At 42.5% G+C, this 18,222-nt stretch overlaps 1 protein-coding gene across 3 annotated transcripts in view; it reads left to right on the forward strand.

Annotated features, from left to right (window-relative positions):
* The first annotated feature begins 4,795 nt into the window (after positions 1–4,795).
* Positions 4,796–18,222, forward strand: part of AGFG1 (ArfGAP with FG repeats 1) — a 77,605-nt gene continuing 64,178 nt past the window's right edge. For all 3 annotated transcript variants that reach the window (XM_052659810.1, XM_052659819.1, XM_052659802.1), the window contains exon 1: positions 4,796–4,962. In XM_052659810.1, coding sequence (XP_052515770.1) covers positions 4,796–4,962 — 167 coding nt within the window. The remainder of the gene's footprint in view (positions 4,963–18,222) is intronic.

Raw genomic sequence — 18,222 nt, forward strand, 5'->3', positions numbered from 1 at the left:
CGAGCGATCAAACCAAGGCTCAAACCAAGGCGGTTAACATTTGTTACCGTTTGTCCTGCTTTGCTCCCAAGAAGACACAGAGGGGCCTCCTCTCCGGGCCCGCCTACAGGCCCGGAGGGTGGGGCGGCCAGGGATGAGTCGGCAGCCTGGTTGCTGGCTCCATGGGGCCTCTCCAAACACCAGGGTTTGTTCAGGACATTTTCTCTGAGTCACCCCTGGTGATAAGCACAGGCAGGAGCCTCTAAGCAAGTCAGGTTTTAGATTCGTACCCTTGGAGGTTTGATTTCAGAATTTGCAAGTTCCTTAACAAACCTTTTGCAGACTTGACAGAACTGTAGTCATTCTGGGAGCCAAAGCAGCAGAGACAACAATAAATAGAAGGCGGAACCCAGAGGGAAGCTTTATTCTTTGATTGCATTTTTTCAACCAATATTTATTGAGCCCCTTCAAAGGGCTGTGCCCTATGCTCAGGGCCGCCGAAACAGTGGTGAGCAAACACAGACCTGGTCCTTATGGAGCCCACCGTGTAGTGGGGAGGGTTGGGGGGGTGGTGGCTAGTGGGGCTAAGAACCCGATCTGAAAACCATAAAGCCACTGCAGTGGCAAATGCTCTAAAGGAGAGGTGCATGCGTACGTGCTAAGTTGCTTCAGTTGCGTCCAGCTCTTTGTGACCTTATGGACCTGTGTGGCCCTTGCAATAAACCTTGTGCTTGTGTGTGCTCAGTTGCTTCAGTCGTGTCTGACTCTTTGCAACTATGGCCCGCCAGGCTCCTCTGTCCATGCGAATTCACCAGGTAAGAATACTGGAGTGGGTTGCCATGCCCTCCTCCAGGGGATCTTCCTGACCCAGGGATCGAACCAGCATCTCCTGCATCTCTTGTACTGCAGGCGGATTCTTTACCATTGAACCACCAGGGAAGCCCCGGAATGAAACTTTCTCTGCTCCATACTCTGACTTTTCAGTTTGTTTGGTCTCACCGTGTGTTGGGCGAAGGAACTCGGGTTGGACTGCAGGGCTTCTGGGTTTCTTAGGGTCTTTATCTTCCTAGCAATGGGAAGTCTCTGAAAGGCAGGGAGAGGAGACTGAGAATGCCAGAATCATTTTTGCATTGGGAAAGATCACTGGCTGCAGAGCTAACTTTTCTGAAGGTAACTTCTGTGCAAATCCAATAAGCAGGATCAGTATTCAGTCACTAGAAGTAGAAGCTGGCACCTTACATCTGGATCTGGGTTTGAATTCAGCTTCATGCTTCATTTCTGGCCTTGGATACGCCGGCACTTCATAGCTTAAGCTTCCTCATATATGAAATAGGGACAAAAATACCTCCTTTTGTTGTGAGGGTCAAGACAAGTAAATAAGTAGACTTGCCTGACACACCACAAATTCTCCTTGGGATCTGAGAGAGTAGAAACCTACTTTGATATTATATGGGAGAATAAAAAAGCTAGAATTCAGCAGGTCATATGGACTTTCAGCTTCATTTGGAGAAAACACTTTGGACGTCACCTGAACTTCACCTTCCTATAGAATGACAGTCTGGAAATACCGACTCCTGATTCTTTAAACAACAACAACACAACAACCACTTATTAAACTGTTTGTACAAGGGGCTGCAGTCATGCCTTCTGATTTTGGCATTTATTAGATGCTAGACCGTGGAGAGATGAACAATCAGAAAACACACAAACAAGTGAGCATTACAAACATAGAAACAAATGAGGAAGCCATTGGCTGTGGGTTGAATGCATTTGTTAGTGATGAGTAAGAGATGGCTGGGTGTCACACTTGGTCACAGTGGGGTTGTGAAGCCTTCTGTCTTGGTCAGTCCAGGAGTGGACATTTCAGTATTCTCCTCTCCTAAACAGCCAAGGATCCAGTTGCCTTGGCGTTCCTGCTGATGTTAAGTCAACGGTCTTGTCAAAAAGACTCGGAAGTCAACTTTCTAAGGCTCCCACTCACTCATGAAGAGACAATGTGAGCTCCAAGGAGGATGTGAAATATATCAAATACATTTAAAAATTCTTGAGTTTGTAATGACATGGAAAAAAACATTGCTCACCATTGCAAGGTGTTAGGAAACCAATATATTATTTTGAAAGTTTGTGAATAAACAGAAGGAATCAAATAGTCACTCTGCCTTTCTGACATGAACTGTGCTAAACAGTGGCTGAGGGCAAGTTTTTCTTTATAAAAAACATTTTCTTCCAGCCGATACGTGAAGAAGGAAGAACAGAGTTAGACTGTCACCATTTTGTAAACTGTAACGGATTAATAAATCTAGACACTAATCATCAAGGGCTATCAATGTCATAAAAAGACAGAAAGACATTCCCCTCCTCCTCCCCCACCCATTATATGGAAGAACACAAAGATAAAATTCGGCCAAAATTAAAAAAAAAAAAAAGGAACTGGATACAAGTGAATTAGACGCAACAATGCATTTTTTAGGAAACAGAGGATAGAGAAAAATGTTAAATGATGTAGACAATGGTAAATGACATGACCAAGGGCCCAGTTCCTAAAAGAAATTAATTGAAAGGAAAAAAGGAGATGGCGGGGACTTCTTTGTGGTCCACTGGTTAAGACTCTAAGCCTCCAGGGCAGGGGTCAAGGGTCCAATCAAAGGTCAGGAAAGTAGGATTCTGCATGGTGCAGCCAATAAAATAACATAAAATTAAAAAAAAAAAAGAGGAGATAGAAGGGTAACCATAGACTAAAAGAGATTTTACAATATGAGACACATTACTCAATTGCAAGGTGGGTATTCAAATAAACTGTAAAAAAATTTTTTTAAACATTGACAATTGGAACTTTGAACTCTGATGGGATATATGAGGATTTTAAGGAATTATCAATTTTTTTCATGTGCTAATGGTTTTTTCGAGCCCATGGACTGTAGCCCACCAGGCTCCTCTGTCCATGGGATTCTCCAGGCAAGAATACGCGAGTGGGTAACCATTCCCTTCTCCAGGGGATCTTCCCGACCCATGGATCGAACCTGGGTCTCCTGCCCTGCAAGTGGATTCTTCACTGTCTGAGTCACGAGGGGAGCCTAAGTTAAACATTCATTGGCCAAGCCAAAATCTGTCAATCCTTTTCTCTCACTATTAAGCACGTTATTCTTACTAGTAATATGAAGTCTCATTTGGCCGAAGTGTCCAGTCACTTTGACTGGAGATCTGGAGGCTAGCCTCGGCAATAGGAAACCTGGATTCTAATCTTATTTTCCTATTCGCTGGCTGAGGGACTCTGGACTCTCTGGGTCTCCCTGGATACTCCTTGGGGAAACGAGGGGCAAGAATGATTTTTAACATCCTGCTGGCTGTGGATTCCTGCAGTGATTAAGAGATTTGAGTTCTGCAGTCTGACTGTCTGGGCCAACCCATGTATATCCAAGGGTAAATTTACTTAATCCTCCAGAGTGTTGGCTTCCCGATTATAAGAACCATAAGGCTTACCCTTAAGGGATCTTGTGAAGATTAAGTGAGATACAAATGTACTCATTCCATAAACACTGAGCATCCAGCCTGCAGGTCTGGGAGGGGCAGGGGGTGAAGCAGAGAAGAAAACACTGGGGTCCAGGTCGTTTGGAGCCTAAAGGGAGATCCCAGGGAAAACACAGAAAACACTAAAGAAGGAATAGGATTTTATTTACTTTATAACAGTGGGTCAAAGGTGGGGGTCTCCGATAAGATTAAGGGAGTAAGCAGGGCTTGAACTCCCTTAATCTCTTCTAGAGTAGCAGGAACAGGATTTTAAATAGCCAGAACTATGAAGAAAACACAGCACAGCCATTTCACTGAGGGTGACTTTCCTGAACGTGGAAATACTCACGTGGAAATGTTGCAGATCCTCCGGGCTGCAATATTAAGTAGGTTGATTGGGCTTAGAGAAGTCGCCTGCAGTGGGTGCATGGATGATATGGCCTCCCACGTGTAGCAGTGGTTCTTAGCCAGCTGGATTGCACCTCCCTCTACCATGACTCCACATTGAGCAACGTCAGGGAATTTTCGCTTGCCACAACAACACGGCATGGGGTGGGGAGGTCATTCTGGCATCTAGTGGGTTAAGGCTAGAGATGATGTTCAATATCCTACACGGCACAGGACAGCCTCCACACCAAGAAATCATCTAGTCCAAAATGTCAACGGAGGCATAGCAGAGAACCCCTGCTATAGAGTGTACAGCCCCGGCAAGGGTTCCTGACTCAAGAGGGAGCTTACTGTGTTTGGGATCCAAATGGAAATCCCGTGTGGCCGAGTAGATTAGGATGAAGTGAGAGAGGTAGCCTGGGCTAGACGGATGGAGAGCTGTTTAGGACACAGGGTGATGAACTCTGAATTATCCCCAAAGCAGTGGGCTTGAACCCCTTCAGGCAAGGGGAGGAAGGCAACCCAAGTAATGCGCTTCGCCTGCAAGTGGGGCCGCAGTAACTCCTCCCGGCCAGCAGAGGGCGCCAGCCGACACTTGGCCTCAGGCCGCCCGGGGCGGGCCTCTTCTTGCCGTCCCCCCTTCCTCGTCTTTTCCCCTCAGGAGAAGTCGGGAAGGCGGCGGCGGCGGTTGTCCCAAGACTGTCGGGCCGGTTCGCGTGGCCCGTCAGCCCGCGCTCCGCAGCGTGTTCTCCTCGCGCTCAGCCCGGTCGAGTCGAGCCGCAGCGGCCCGGGTCCGGCGCGGGCGGCGCGCGCTGACGGAGGGCGGCGGCCGCGGCCAGGGCGGCCGGTGGGACCGCGGGGTCCCCGGCGCAGCGCCGCCCGGCTCCCGGCCCTGCCGGCCTCCTCGCTCGGCGCCGCGGCCATGGCGGCCAGCGCGAAGCGGAAGCAGGAGGAGAAGCACCTGAAGATGCTGCGGGACATGACCAGCCTCCCGCACAACCGAAAGTGCTTCGACTGCGATCAGCGCGGCCCCACCTACGTGAACATGACGGTCGGCTCCTTCGTCTGTACCTCCTGCTCCGGCAGCCTGTGAGTGCGGGGCGGCCGGCCCGTCCTCGGGCGCGGGGGGCGGTTGGCCGGGCGGGGGGCCTCACGGGGCTCGGGGCCATGGGCCGGGACGCGCTGGGCCCGCGGGGCCGGGGATGCGCTTTCGGTTTTCGCCGGGCGAGGGTCCAGGCCCGGCGTTGCGGGGCGGGGTGGGTAGCGTTGGTGGCTGGGGCGTGGGCGGGGTCGGGGTTGGGAGAAGGGCGCCCGGGGTGAGCATCTCTGGTCCCCGCGGAGCCGGCGCCTGCCCGCCTCCCTCCGGCCTCCGCTAGCCCGGGCGCGCTGACCCGATGGAGCTGCAGTGGGAGGACGGGAGGAGGCTGGGAGGGCCTCGCGGGTCCTTTGTGTGCCCCGCCTCTCTACCGGGGCGCGGCGGTCCCTAGCGAGGCACCTGCTGGGCCCCCGGTAGAGGGGTGGTGGGTAAGGCTGGGGTGGGAGAGAGAGCAGGGACGCTTAGCCTGTTTTTTGGACGCTTAGCCTTTTTTTTTTTTTTTTTCCTTCTCTCGGCTCCGGAGTTCCTAGGACACTGAGAAAGCCAGCACTTAGAAATAGTAGCGGGGTTAAAATGTTTTGATGGCAGAGATAGGAATCCCAGGGGAAAAGTTGAGTGGAGGGGAGGGGGTCCGCGTTTAATTGCGGGAGAGGAAGGCAGAGAAAGCAGGAGTGAGATTGTGGGACTTCAGCTTTATGACCCAAAGAGAGTCTTGAAGAGTTGGGGTAAAGTTTGAAATGGAAGTAAGGGCTGACTAGGAGCTGTGTCATTGTTCATATGGTGGTGGTGTTATCTGTAAGATTTCTCAGTCAATACCCAAGTGTCCTGGCTGTACACAGAAACGAGAAGAGATGGAAAGACAGTATTGTTTCAGGAAAAGGGAGACTGCCGTCTTGAATTACTGGGATGGTTTGTATTGGTTCCCCTTTTCTTCATTAAGCTGCTTTTTTCTATTAAGATGTTTGTTGAGATTGAAGTTTTTTTTTTTGAGAGTTTGCAGTTGATTTTGGAACTAAGTTGTTTTTATACACTAAATTATCTAGTAAGTTACCAACGAAGAGGTAATTACTAAATGGTCTTAAAACCTTTGTTGTATCAAACATCTACATAAGTTCTTTTTTTTTTTGTTCCATTGTTTGAAATCAATTATTTGATTTCCCCATTCCTTCAGAAACTTTGTAACATTAATCTTGAGGCAAAGTGTATAATATGTGAGAAAACTTGAGGTTTTTTTTTTTCTTTTTGAAAATGTAAGACATGCCCAGTAATGTACGATTTTTCGTCTTCCTAAGTTGGGCAAAGATGCATCATTAGTCTCCCATGATGATTATTTGTTTAACATGTTTATTGGGTGCCTACTAGGTTCTCTGTAAAGCCTTGGGGAGTGCTGATGAATCGAGCAAGGTCTTTTGTTCTCTTGGTGCTTACATTCTTGTTGGGGAGATGGTAACATAGTAAGTAATCAAATGAGAAAAATGTCAGGGGCAAGAGTGCACTGAAATAGTAAAGAGGAGAGACCTCTGAGAAGTCACTTTTAGATTGTAGGATCAAGAAAGCACTCTGAGAAGTTGATAATTAGTGATGTTACTGAATTACAACAGAATCCTAGAGCTGGGTAGTGTTTAGGAGATAGTCTGGTTCATTCTTTTCATTTACAAATAAAAACTTTGTGGGCAACTTTGGTTTTAAAACAACGAAGGCTATATAGTCCAGTTTGTTTTGAGGGTAGTATGTGACTTTTTGCATAGTAAGTATGCTGTGTTTTTACTTAACACAAGGTCCTTTAATACATTTAAAGTATTTGATTTGAAAAAATGTCCAGTCTCATCACTTCATGGCAAATAAATGGAGAAAAACAGGAAACAGTGGCAGATTTTATTTTCTTGGACTCCAAAATCACTGCGGACAGTGACTGCAGCCATAAAATTAAAAGATGTTTGCTCCTTGGAAGAAAAGCTGTGACAAACCTAGACAGCGTATAAAAAAGCAGAGACATCTCTTTGCAGACCAAGGTCCGTATAGTCAAAGCTATGGTTTTCCCAGTAGTCATTGGCATGTGAGAGTTGGACCATAAAGAACTGATGCTTTATGAAGCATTGATGAAGACTTGATGCTGTCAAACTGTGGTGCTGGAGAAGACTCTTGAGAGCCCCTTGGACAGCAGGGAGATCAAACTAATCCACCCTAAAGGATAGCAACCCTGAATATTCATTGGAAGGACTGTTGCTGAAGCCCTAATAACTTTGGCCGTCTGATGCAAAGAGCCAACTCATTGGAAAAGACCCTGATGCTGGCAAAGATTGAGGGCCGCAGGAGAAGGGGGCAACAGAGAATGTGAGGTTGGATGGCGTCATCACCTCAGTGAACATGAGTTTGAGCAAACTCCAGGAGATAGTGAAGGACAGGGAAGCCTGGTGTGCTGCAGTCCACAGGATCACAGAGTCAGACATGACTTAGGGACTGAACAACAACAATGTATATATATTTACTCTTCTGGATATCTGACTTTTCTGTGTATCTGTTTATAAGTATGAATTTATTGCTGCAAATGTGTAATATGAAGAATTATTTACAAGTTTCTTCCTAGAGTGTTGGCATTTCAGAAACATTGTATATGAGAGGCTATCTCATTATACATGCCAATTGTTCACTTTAATGAAATCTAATGTGTAACAGATAGGACTCCATCTCTGTTCAGTTGTAAATCTTCAAATATTTATTGCTTGGCCTGTTTCGTGTACTATGGGAGGCACTGGTCCTGTTGGGATCCCACTGTATTTCAGGTGCTTGCATTCTCAGTGTGGAAACAGTTACAATATATTGTAATACTTCATTTCTTTGAATGAGCTATCCACGAAATATGTAAATGAATAGGGAAAGCTTCACAGAAGACTTAATGGCCGATCGAAGACCTTTAAAGATAAGAGCCACATGGCAGTGGCTTCATGTAGTGAAAGAACAAATACTAATGCTTATGAACTGGATAAACTTGGTTTTGAATCCTGGCTCCACTTATTAGCTGTGTAGTGTTGAGAATATCACTCAGCCTCTATGAGTGTGAATTTTCTCACGGTTGAAAGGCAAGGATGAGGTTTACCTTATGCATTTTGGATGTAGGTTAATTTTCAATATTAGAGATACTGTGTGTCTGACACCTCACATGACTCCTGGGATATATATTAATAATAGCTGCCCAGTAGGTGAGAGACATTATTAACAAAGGGAACAGGACATTCCATGAGTAGGGAACAATATATGAAAGATGATAAAATGAGAAGCACCTTTAATCAATTTGGATTCTTTAGATTTAACTCAGTGTGACTGAAGTTGGTTTAAAAATATGAGGGGAATGTATTGTTTGTCTTAAAATGAGACTTTATGCTCTGATTTAATGGTGTTGCCTAGATTTCCCTCATTCAAAGATGGCTGCTCCCAGCTGCCTTAATTTATATTATTATTACAACTCTTCCAGAAATTCTACAACTCATTCTGGATTAGGTTAGGTCATAGGATTGCATAGAACCAGTACCTTCATTGGATACGTTGTACGATGATATTATTGGAATAACAAAGATCCCAAATAGAATTCCCAAATCAGAAATGTGGGATCCTTGTAGAGGAAAGACTGGATCCCAGATCAAATGTCTACTCAGAAATTCTGAAATAATAATTCCTGAGGATTTTTTTCTTTGAAAAGCAATAATATAGGAAAATACTTGAGGAATAATAGCTATTGAGTTTAATGATAATTATGTCTTTGATACTTAGATGATGTGCTGTAATTGAAAGAATATGAATTATGAAGTCAGATTTTGACTCTACCACTAGCTTTGTGACTTGAAAGTGAAAGTTGCTCAGTTGTGTCCAACTCTTTGCGACCCCATGGACTGACTATACAGTCCATGGAATTCTCCAGGCCAGAATATTGGAGTGGGTAGCCTTTCCCTTCTCCAGGGGGTCTTCCCAACCCAGGGATTGAACCCAGGTGTCCTGCATTGCAGGTGGATTCTTTACCAGCTGAGCCACAAGGGAAGCCCAAGAATACTGGAGTGGGTAGCCTATCCCTTCTCCAGGGGATCTTCCTGACCCAAGAATTGAACTGGGGTCTCCTGCGTTGCAGGTGGATTCTTTACCAACTGAGCTATTAGGAAAGCCCAGCTTTGTGACTTAGGGCAAAGTATTAAGCAAAGGCAAAGTATTGAGTAAGACCACTATGTGTGGGTTGGCCTGGATCCATCCCCTCAGCTTCTTTATTTGTGAGAAGAGGCTGATAAGATATAGATTGTTTGTTCAGAGGATTAAATGGTACACTTCACTGAATATTAACTGAGTATATATTATTTTTGAGCATGGGGCTAAGCAGGGAATATACATACATGAGTTGAGGCATGTTAGCTGCCTTTTAGGAACCTTGATGTGCCTAGAAAATGCTGATACACAATAAATGGTATCTGCTATTATGAATTTTAAGATAGTCACATGCCTTTTTATTATTTAGCAGTATCTTTGTTAAATAAATTGAACGAGTATCTTGTTAATATTACTAGACTCAGAGTTGATCTTTTATTTCCTGTTTTTTTTTTTTCAGATGATTGTACTCTGTGCTAGTATGATGCTTATTTAAAATATGTAACTGAATTACGATTGTGAAACTTTAAAATAGACTTCAGATTTAGGTATGTTAAGCTGTCACTGAGGTAGAAAGGGAGTGTTCTAACAGATTGATTTGTCATTCTTGCTGCTTCTATCTATGGAACTATTCAGACTTATAAATGGCATTCCATTGTAGCCAACATAAAATATTGCCTTCACGTTAATGAACTTATAGTTGATGAAAAGACTAGGTTTAGACTAAATTATTTATTTTGCTGAGATTGTTAGCATTAATTAATTGGTAAATAATATAAGAATTGTTCTGTACTTTAAAAATGATTCATTTAGTTTGCAGAGAGAGTTTAGATAAAAATAACAAATAACATTTGAGAAACATCTAGGCCAGCTGCTTAATACCAGCCCATTTATGTAGACAGTGCATTTAAACTTGGAATTTCACAGGTGGATAAATGTAAACGGATAGTAACTTATACTCAATTTCGTGTGCATTTTGAGTCTTAAGATAAATCTTTATTAATAAGAGTTTTTACTTTAAAATTAAAGTTGGGCAATTGAAAACAGGCATTTGTTTTTATATATTTACTAGCATTTGAGTAGATTGACTCAAATATCCTTTTGGACCTCTATGTATAATATTCAGAACCTCATGGATGTCACAAGTGGCAGTTTACATCCCTAATTCCCTTTTCATGTTTTTTGGTACACTAGCAAAATGTGTACCATTTTCTTGCCTGGAAAATCCCATGGATGGAGGGGCCTGGTAGGCTGCAGTCCATGGGGTCACTAAGAGTCGGACACGGCTGAGCGACTTCACTTTCACTTTTCACTTGCATGCATTGGAAAAGGAAATGGCAACCCACTCCAGTGTTCTTTCCTGGACGGGGGAGCCTGGTGGGCTGCCGTCTATGGGGTCGCACAGAGTCGGACACGACTGAAGCGGCTTAGCAGCAGCAGCAGCAGCATGGGTACATTCAGTGAAATATTTTGACAGTGTAGTACAATTTCAGTTTAAGTGGGAAAGCTATTTTGATAACTTTTTCAATTGTGAAGGGCAGAGGTTTTTTTAAAGTAAATATTAAGTCCAGGCACTAGTACATGTATCCAGGGGATACAAAAATTAAAGTATATAAATGAAAAATACGATAATAATTACTAGCTAGAATTACTAAGTACTCTTGTGTCAGGCGTTATTCTAGTAACAGTCATAAAGAAAAGTAGTGTAATCCTTAAAAACTTTAAATTGTAAAGTTAGCTTATACTCTAATGCTTATTATAAATTGTTGTGAATTCTGTATTTGGGGGATTTAAATGATGGATTTTACTTCATTGGATATTAAAGGGCAGGACAGGTAGTTTATTAATGTATTGTGTATTTTTGTGTTTTAGACTTATGTCATGCTTTTCTTTAGTAGTTTTAGCTAGCTTCAAATGTCTGCTCTTTGAATTTCTTCAGAAACTATTGTTATGTGTTGTGAGTGTGATCAGTTCTGGGGTGATTGGTTCTGATATTGATTCTTTTGAATTTGGCACATCTGTCCTGTCAGGAATTAATTATTCTGCTATTTTCTGTGTTTGAACTGTAATTAAAACCCCTCATCCCATGTGTTCAGGATTGATAGTGGTTAGCTTTATCCAAAAAGGCAGTGAAAAAAGACAGTGATAGTCTTTAGGTTTATCAAAAAAGACAATCATTAAAAAACATACACACAGGTAAAATTTAGGTTTTTGAATTTTAGCATGTAATTGTTAATTTGCCAGAGCATTATGCAACACCTAGGGCTTTTCCTTGAATATGGTTTCACTGATGAGATTTTTGTCCCTTTGATATAACTTAGACTCACTTTGTGTTGGAAAAGATTCTTAGAATTTTGAGCTACTTTTAAAGCAGTTTGAGTGCTGAGTTGCTCTAGGTCTCTTTTCAGTTTAGATGTTTTACATTTCTTGTCTACACTTGAGTAGCAGCTTTTCATAGTGACTGTTCGGTGGGGTTTTTAAAATACTTCATTTTCATGGAAACAGTTCTTACTCAAGTGTGATTGTTTTATATAATGTTTAATTAAACTGTATATCTATCAAATAGAGCTTCCCTGTTGGACCAACCACCTGCCAGTGCAGGAGATTCAGATTCTTTCCCTGGGTGGGAAGATCTCTTGGAGAAGGAAATGGCAACCCACTCCATATATTCTTGCCTGAGAAATCAGTGCAGAGAAGGAGCCTGGCAGAAGAGCCTGGACGGAAGGTCCATGGGTTCTCAGAGTTGGAGATGACTTAGCAACTGAACAACAACAAAAACCTGCCCAATACTATACCAAGTAAATATAGTTTAGTAGTATATGAAACAACTCTAGATAAGCATAAGACTCAGTTGAAAGGAGCAAGAGATAGGACCTTCTAGCATGAATGTTCATTGTGGAATAGACGTTTGCTGTAGGTTTTTTAGCAGGAAAGATAAACGTGGATTCATTCAGCAAACTGATTGAGAGAGACTCTTCTTAAGTGTTGTGAGCACCTCCTGTCTTGGTGTCCTTTGGCACCAAAGGGATGGTGACATCATTTGACCTTAACTTGCTACCACAGCATTTTTATATTGTTTGTCTATGTTCTTCTTTCATTAGTCTGTGAATTTGGTTCAGTGTGCTTGTAAGCACTTTGACCTTTAATCAGTTTTGAAGTAGTGATTGTATCATTTATCTAAGTAAATTTATATTAAAATTTTAAATATTATTAGTGAGTTGTATTACAAATAAAAAGAATTAAAGCATTCTTTTAAGGAACTTGCGGACTTCTGGACCTCAATTTAAATATTTTGCCTCTTTAGAAACTTGTGTATCTAGTTTCAGTACACTCTTTGGAAAATAAGCAAATACTGAAAGTGATAATTTTCTGTCTTTTCTGTACAACATGTATAATGCTTACATTCTTAAGAAGCTTCTGTTGAGCTATTCAGTACTAGGTGCCATTATTTTGTTTTTTTCCCCACTCAGTAATGCATTTCCCAGGTCCACCTGATCAAATCGATGGTTGTCTAGGAATACACACCTTGGATTCCTCTACTGTATATAAAAAAGATAAATCGTTCATAACTTTGGGTACTTTGTTGAATAGGTTCCTCCAGACATCCTTTTCAGCCTCACTTATGAGAGCTGTTGCCCTAAAAACACCTGCTTGGACATGACGAGAATGAAATTTATTAACTTAGAGGAGGGGTGGGACCTTATTTGAATTGTTCTATATATGGGGAATGAATTTTTTGTTTGTTTTTAAGTTAGAATGTGTTTTTCCAAAGAATCCTGTGTAAGACATGGTCTCCTTTTGATTGGTATCATAACTGTCTTTTACAGGGAAGGAAGTCATAATTACTCTTTGCTTTTATTCTAGTTACTTAGCTTAAGAGATGAATTAACAAATTGGAGCATGGTGTAAGAAAATTGGTTAGGATGATAAGGAGATTTGAAATTCTGAATGAGCGGAATATCTCCAGGGACCAGAAGTATATTAGCTTAAAGAAGAAAAAACTAGGCAGTGGGGGTATGGAGCTGTACATGAGGTCACTATCTTTGAGTAATTTAAGACCTTTATGCAGAAGAGCTTCCCTGATACCTCAGTTGGTAAAGAATCTGCCTGCAATGCAGGAGACCCCGGTTCGATTCCTGGGTTGGGAATACCTGCTGGAGAAGGGATAGGCTACCCACTCCAATATTCTTGGGCTTCTGTTGTGACTCAGCTGATAAAGAATCCTGCAATGCTGGACACCTGGGTTCAATCCCTGGGTTGGAAGGATCCCCTGGAGAAGGGAAAAGCTACCCACTCCAGTATCCTGACTTGGAGAATTCCATGGACTGTATAGTCCATGGGGTTGCAAAGAGTTGAACAGGGCTGAGCCACTTTCACTTTTTGTGCAGAAAAGGTATTAGGTTTTATTCTGTAGTTCAGTTCAGTCATTCAGTTGTGTCCGACTCTTTGCGACCCCATGAACCACAGCATGCCAGGCCTCCCTGTCCATCACCAACTCCTGGAGTTTACTCAACTCAAACTCATGTCCCTTGAGTCGGTGATGCCATCCAACCATTTCATCCTCTGTCGTCCCCTTCTCCTCCTGCCCTCAATCTTTCCGAGCATCAGGAGCTTTTCAGATGAGTCAGCTCTTCACATCACGTGGTCAAAGTATTGGAGTTTCAGCTTCAACATCAGTCCTTCCAGTGAACACCCAGGACTGATTTTTCCTTTAGGATGGACTGGTTGGATCTCCTTGCAGTCTAAGGGAGTCTCAAGAGTCGTCTCCAACACCACAAAGCATCAATTCTTCAGTGCTCAGCTTTCTTTATAGTCCAACTCTCACATCCATACGTGACTACTGGGAAAACCATAGCCATGACTAGACAGACCTTTGTTGCCAAAGTAATGTCTCTGCTTTTTAATATGCTGTCTAGGTTCTGAAGAGGGAGATACAAGACCAGGTATGGAAGTCATAGTGAAACACATGTTTAGGAAAAGAAGAGGGATTTTTCTCGTAGTGTTAGGTTCTAGAAATTCTTATTCTTGACCCATTTCTGCATTAAATTTTGCAACATCTTTGATGGGGAAAGTAAGAAAGTCAGCAGAACTAATAATGTGGGAAGATGGGAAAACTTCCTCATTTCTCTCTTCAAGTCTTTATCTCTTAATGAATCTTGGTGGCTCTGACTTGGAACATTTGTGTTCAGAGGTACTTCTGTAAAAGAAATTGCTGATGTATAGTAGAGTCTTGATATTTTTGAAATATGAGAAATTTGAAATTTTAAAAAATTCCTCATATTTTCCAGAAATGTTTTTTCTTCAGTTAAAGAATACAGCAGTTAAAGAATACAGCGTGTGTATGTGTCAAGTTTCATTTTGAAGGGAAAGAACCATTTATTTTCCATATTTTATGTTTATTTTTAAATTTAATTTTAATTAAAAAAATCCTTGCATTAGTTTAAAAAGGCTTATAATGAGCAACAGCAGTCACCTCTTCCCTTTCCCTATTTCTGTTTATCATGGACAGTCTGTTCCCTTCTCTTTTTTACGTTTGTATTTCTAACTAACATGCATATAGCTTTTTTTTTCAAATTTGGCTTCTCTCTGCAAGAGTGAAGATAAGGCTTTGGCCCTCTTAACACTCCTCTCACTTTCCATGTGTACTCTGCAGCTACTCCTTCAATAGACTATCACAGTTTTGGTTAAATCACTAAGTATTTATCTTATTGCATTATGTGCATACTGTCTCAACTAAGTCATACAGTTTGTTACTATTACATACATGCTGTCTCAGCTAAGTCTTACAGTATGTTACTGTTATGTACATACTGTCTCTGCTGCTGCTGCTAAGTCACTTCAGTCATGTCTGACTCTTTGCGACCCCATAGATGGCAGCCCACCAGGCTCCGCCGTCCCTGGGATACTCTAGGCAAGAACACTGGAGTGGGTTGCCATTTCCTTCTCCAGTGAATGAAAGTGAAGTCGCTCAGTTGTGTCCGACCTTAGCGACCCCATGGACTGCAGCGCACCAGGCTCCTCCATCCATGGGATTCTCCAGGCAAGAGTACTGGAGTGGGGTGCCATTGCCTTCTACATACTGTCTCAGCTAAGTCCTATAATATGTTACTACTACATTTTCTTTCTTTTATAAACTTTACTCCCTGAAGTTTATAATTGTCTAGGTTTCTTCATTTGCTTTGTTTTCCATGTGGATTTCATTAATATTTCCCCACGTGAAATTATCTCTGGCTACGGTATACACCTTTCTATAGGATGATCAGATGTGTCAGATGCTGGGTGCTTCTGTCATTTTGGTCTGGAGATAATGCGCTCTAGGCCTGCTGTGCAGCTGTTGCGTTTGGACTTTCTTCTTCTACCTTAGTTTTGGAAATTCCCATCATGCCTAACCTGTATTGAAACCTCTTTTTCCAGCATACCCACATTTCCATTAACCTCTTGATTAAAGGTTAATGGGAGATAATTTTTGAGATCTGCGTTGCTGATCTGCCCTCATGTTAAAATTAATACTTTGTGTACATTCACAAAGGTGAAAATACCCTTGGAGTTTTTAAGACATTGCTTCATTGTCTTTAAACCTTCAGTATTGCTGTTGAGAAGTTTGATGCTATTCTTACTAGTCATTCTCTGTGCCCCATTTTCCACTCCCTCTTTGGGAGTATATATGATCTTTCTATCCACACTTTTTTCTAGTTCATAGATTTTTTTTTTTCCTCCAGTCTTTTTGGGGAATAAAAAAGTCTGACTGTCATTCTTAGTGCCAGGTTGAGGGAAGGGATGGGGACATAGAATCTATTATTGTTTAGTGTGTAGAGTCTCAGATAAGCCTCCAAGTTTTGGCATAATACCAAGTAGCAGTCCTCAGCTGTGCCAGAGTGTATTTGGTATAGGCTCTCCAGATTAAATAAGCAGTAAGAAAGCATTACTGACTCAATGGACATGAAATTTGAGCAAACTCCGAGAGGTAGGGGAGGATGGAGGAACCTGGTGTGCTGCAGACTCAGTTCAGTTCAGTCGCTCAGTCGTGTCTGACTCTTTGCGACCCCATGAATCACAGCACACCAGGCCTCCCTGTCCATCACCAACTCCCGGAGTTCACTCAGACTCGCGTCCATAGAGTCGGTGATGCCATCCAGCCATCTCATCCTCTGTCGTCCCCTTCTCCTCCTGCCCCCAATACCTCCCAGCATCAGAGTCTTTTCCAATGAGTCAACTCTTCACGTGAGGTGGCCAAAGTACTGGAGTTTCAGCTTTAGCATCATTCCTTCCAAAGAAATCCCAGGGCTGATCTCCTTCAGATTGCACTGGTTGGATCTCCTTGCAGTCCAAGGGACTCACCAGAGTCTTCTCCAACACCACAGTTCAAAAGCATCAATTCTTCGGCGCTCAGCCTTCTTCACAGTCCAACTCTCACATCCATACATGACCACGGGAAAAACCATAGCCTTGACTAGACGGACCTTAGTTGGCAAAGTAATGTCTCTGCTTTTCAATATGCTATCTAGGTTGGTCATAACTTTTCTTCCAAGGAGTAAGCATCTTCTAATTTCATGGCTGCAGTCACCATCTGCAGTGATTTTGGAACCCCAAAAAATAGTCTTGACACTGTTTCCTTGTTTCCCCATGAAGTGATGGGACCAGATGCCATGATCTTTGTTTTCTGAATGTTGAGCTTTAAGCCAACTTTTTCACTCTCCACATTCACTTTCATCAAGAGGCTTTTTAGTTTCTCTTCACTTTTTGCCATAAGGGTGGTATCATCTGCATATCTGAGGTTATTGATATTTCTCCCAGCAATCTTGTTTCCAGCTTGTAAATGTTTGTTCCAGTCCAGCGTTTCTCATGATGTACTCTGCATAGAGGTTAAATAAGCAGGGTGACAATATACAGCCTTGACGTACTCCTTTTCCTATTTGGAACCAGTCTGTTGTTCCATGTCCAGTTCTAACTGTTGCTACCTCACCTGCGTACAGATTTCTCAAGAGGCAGGTCAGATGGTCTGGTATTCCCATCTCTTTCAGAATTTTCCACAGTTTATTGTGATCCACACAGTCAAAGGCTTTGGCATAGTCAAGAAAGCAGATATAGATGTTTTTCTGGAACTCTTCTTGCTTTTTCCATGATCCAGCAGATGTTGGCAATTTGATCTCTGGTTCCTCTGCCTTTTCTAAAATGAGCTTGAACATCAGGAAGTTCACGGTTCACGTGTTGCTGAAGCCTGGCTTGGAGAATTTTGAGCATTACTTTACTAGCATGTGAGATGAGTGCATTTGTGCGGTAGTTTGAGCATTCTTTGGCATTGCCTTTCTTTGGGATTGGAATGAAAACTGACCTTTTCCAGTCCTGTGGCCACTGCTGAATTTTCCACATTTGCTGGCATCTTGAGTGCAGCACTTTCACCACGTCATCTTTCAGGATTTGAAATAGCTCAGCTGGAATTCCCATCACCTCCACTAGCTTTGTTCGTAGTGATGCTTTCTAAGGCCCACTTGACTTCACCTTCACCTTCCAGAATGTCTGGCTCTAAATGAGTGATCACACCATCGTGATTATCTGGATCATGAAAATCTTTTTTGACAGTTCTTCTGTGTATTCTTGCCACCTCTTCTTAATATCTTCTGCTTCTGTTAGGTCCATACCATTTCTGTCCTTTATCGAGCCCATCTTTGCATGAAATGTTCCCTTGGTATCTCTGATTTCCTTGAAGAGATCTCTAGTCTTTTCCATTCTGTTCTTTCCCTCTATTTCTTTGCATTGATCGCTGAAGAAGTCTTTCTTATCTCTTCTTGCTATTCTTTGGAACTCTGCATTCAGATGCTTATATCTTTCCTTTTCTCCTTTGTTTTTCACCTCTCTTCTTTTCACAGCTATTTGTAAGGCCTCCCCAGACAGCCATTTTGCTTTTCTGTATTTCTTTTCCATGGGGATGGTCTTGATCCCTGCCTCCTGTACAATGTTACGAACCTCATTCCATAGTTCATCAGGCACTCTTATCTATCAGATCTAGGTCGTTAAATCTATTTCTCACTTCCACTGTTTAATCATAAGGGATTTGATTGAGGTCATACCTGAACGGTGTAGCGCTTTTCCCTCCTCTCTTCAATTTAAGTCTGAATTTGGTAATT

This window comes from Budorcas taxicolor, chromosome 2 (assembly GCF_023091745.1).
Source record: "Budorcas taxicolor isolate Tak-1 chromosome 2, Takin1.1, whole genome shotgun sequence".
Classification (NCBI taxonomy): domain Eukaryota; kingdom Metazoa; phylum Chordata; class Mammalia; order Artiodactyla; family Bovidae; genus Budorcas; species Budorcas taxicolor.